The sequence below is a fragment of the Tachyglossus aculeatus genome, chromosome X1, assembly GCF_015852505.1.
Source record: "Tachyglossus aculeatus isolate mTacAcu1 chromosome X1, mTacAcu1.pri, whole genome shotgun sequence".
NCBI classification, from domain to species: Eukaryota; Metazoa; Chordata; class Mammalia; order Monotremata; family Tachyglossidae; genus Tachyglossus; species Tachyglossus aculeatus.
In genome coordinates, this window is record NC_052101.1 from 85,406,887 (window position 1) to 85,409,823 (window position 2,937).

The 2,937-nt window shown below is 65.3% G+C and overlaps 1 protein-coding gene across 1 annotated transcript; it reads left to right on the top strand.

The window, feature by feature from the left end:
- The first annotated feature begins 328 nt into the window (after positions 1 to 328).
- Positions 329 to 2,092, top strand: THAP11 (THAP domain containing 11). Its single transcript, XM_038773059.1, has one exon. The coding sequence runs from the start codon at positions 448 to 450 to the stop codon at positions 1,336 to 1,338; it is 891 nt and encodes a 296-aa protein (XP_038628987.1). The 5' UTR covers positions 329 to 447; the 3' UTR covers positions 1,339 to 2,092.
- Positions 2,093 to 2,937: the final 845 nt, after the last annotated feature.

The window sequence follows — 2,937 nt, forward strand, 5'->3', positions numbered from 1 at the left end:
TGTGGGGGCCGTAGTCTCCCCCGGCCTTCGGTCGCGATGCATTGTGGGAACTGTAGTTCGTCCCCGGCCAGTAGCAACGGGAACGGCGCGCCCCGAAATCGCGGCCCGCACCGGGGGGAGACGAGGTGAGGGTAACGAACGGACGGGAGAGGAAGCTCCGTCCGTCCAAAGAAAGGCGGCTCTCCGGGAGCCGCGGGGGGCGGGATTCCGGAAGGCGCTCCAACGGAAGCGGGCGGCGCGGTGCATTGTGGGGGGCGTAGTCCTCCCTCCCTCCCTCCTCCGAGCGGTACTTGGCCCCGTACCTGAGGCTGACATCCCAGGCGGCGGCCGTGGCGGCGGTGGGAACGTTCGACGGGGCGGGCGGGCGATTGGCCGTTGGGACGGTTGGCCGGCCGCTCGCCGCCAGCTCGCTAGGGTGCTGAGGCCTCGGCCCGTCCCGCGGCCGCGATGCCGGGCTTTACGTGCTGCGTGCCGGGCTGCTACAATAACTCGCACCGGGACAAGGCGCTGCACTTCTACACCTTCCCCAAGGACGCGGAGCTGCGACGCCTGTGGCTGAAGAACGTGTCCCGGGCGGGCGTGAGCGGCTGCTTCTCCACCTTCCAGCCCACCACGGGCCACCGGCTGTGCAGCGTCCACTTCCAGGGCGGCCGGAAAACCTACACGGTGCGGGTCCCCACCATCTTCCCCCTGCGGGGGGTCAACGAGCGCAAGACGGCGCGGCGCGCCGGGGCGGCGGGGGCCGCCGCTCGCAGGAGGCAGCCGCCGCCGCCTCAGCCGCCTCAGCCGCCTCAGCCGCCTCAGCCGCCGCCTCCTCCTCCTCCTCCTCAGCCGTCGCCTCAGCCGCAACCGCTGGTGTCGGCCTCGGCGGCGGTGCTGCTGACCCTGCAGGCGGCCGTGGAGGGTGGGCCGGCTGCCTCGACCTCCCCGCCGCCGGCCGGGGACGACGTGAAGCCCGTGGACCTGACGGTGCAGATGGAGTTCGGGGCCCCCGACGGGGCCCCCGGGCCGGAGCTGGCCCACGCCGCCGCCGCCGCCGCCGCCGTCGAGGCCAGCTGCTCGGCCGCCGGGGTCCGGCTGGTGGTGGTGGGCGACGACGGCTTCCCGGACACGGGCTCCGACCACTCGTACTCGCTGTCGTCGGGCACCACGGAGGAGGAGCTGCTGCGCAAGCTCAACGAGCAGCGGGACATCCTGGCCCTCATGGAGGTGAAGATGAAGGAGATGAAGGGCAGCATCCGCCACCTGCGCCTCACCGAAGCCAAGCTCCGCGAGGAGCTGCGGGAGAAAGACCGGCTGCTGGCCATGGCCGTCATCCGCAAGAAGCACGGCATGTGAAGGAGGCCGCGCCGGGCGCGCCCCGCCGACGGCCGGGGCCTGCCGAGCCCGCCCTGCTCGCTTCTGTTTGCAACCGACACCTTCCCCCCCCAACCTCGGCCCCCTCGCGTGGCCACCCGAACCTGGACCGGGGCGCCCGGGCCAAATAGGAACCCGGCGAGATCGGGGCGCGGGCCTAGCCCCGTCGGCTTCCGGCCCCAATGGGGGCTGCCTCGGGGAACTTTGTCTTTTAGGACGGTGGGAGGATTCGAAGGGATGAGTTGGCTTCGGGAACCCCTCCAGAGCGCAGAACGGGACGACGTAGGAGACCGCAGAGCCTCCGGCCGGGCCCGGACCGGCAGAGAGAGAGAGAGGAGCTGCGTATTTCGTGGGTCGTTGTGTTGGTTTTTTTTTTTAATCGAGTGACCTGAGAGACGTTCCTCGTCAGAAGTAGAACGGACACCGTGATTCCCAAGAAAAATCTGATGCCGATTCTCACCTGCTTCCCCGCCCCCTCAATCTCCCGGATGGACTGGGGTCCTTCTGAACCGGAGGCGCCCTCGGGAAATTTCAGCCCCGTCTCGCGTTACGAAACTTGCCGCGGACTTGACTTTTTGTTGGTGGAGATCATAGTATGCCATCTGCTGATGATGTGTGCTTTTAAAAAAGAAACGAAAAACCCCCAAACTCAAACTCTGGCGGTGTTTGCTACTGGCCACAGATTATATTTTCTGTACAATTAACCAGATGAGAATTTTCACTTTCCTGTTTGGCCAAACACATTAAAAGAAAAATAAGATTTTTATCTGGGTGTTGGAGTCCATTTTTTTTGTTGTTTCGGGGCGGGGGGGTGCTGCCGGCTGCCCCACGTTCTTTCCTGGCACTGGCCTAAAAAACGGGGGAGGGCGGGTTGGAATCGGGTGAGATAGTGGACCGCCTTGAGGGCAGAACCTTTGAGTCACCAAGACTTGATTTGAAGGGGACTAGCCCAGGAGTGACCCTAACCGAGCCAGTCAGTCAGCTGTCAGGGGATGTGGCCACGTCCTTTCCCAGAAGGACCCAGCTGAACCCTGGTCCGGGAGGGGCGTCTCGTCCTCAGGGAAGCCGGCCGGCCCACCTCAGCCGAGCCTCCCGCGGGTAGGAGCCTCTGGGGCTCTTAAGTGCCTTGCGGACCCAGGATTTTTTCCCAGTGGGATCCAGCGGAGGTGGGACCGGTGTCTCCAGGGGCCACCTCAGCTTTGGCAGGCCTTCCGAGTCTTGATTTCCACCGAGAGGGGCCTCAGCAGAGGGTCGTGTTCAGGCCAGTCCGGGCGCGCCTTTTTCTCTTAGGCCTAGGTCTACGCGGGAGCCCCTGACCATCGTGATTATGCTGCCATTTATACCTGGGTGCCGTCGTTCTGACGCATTTCCCGATTCCAGCTTTTATCAGCAAAGCACGAGGACGGGTCTCAGCAGCCCTCGGAGAGAGCCCACGTGTACACGTCAACTTGCTCCTATCCAGAATCGAGACCAGTCCCCACTGGGGCCGCAGGTCGGGTAGGGATCCGCTCTCCTGGGGCCCGGGTCAGGCTGGAGGTCAGCGGGAGGAGCGACGCCAGACCCGAGCTCTTTCTCAAGCTT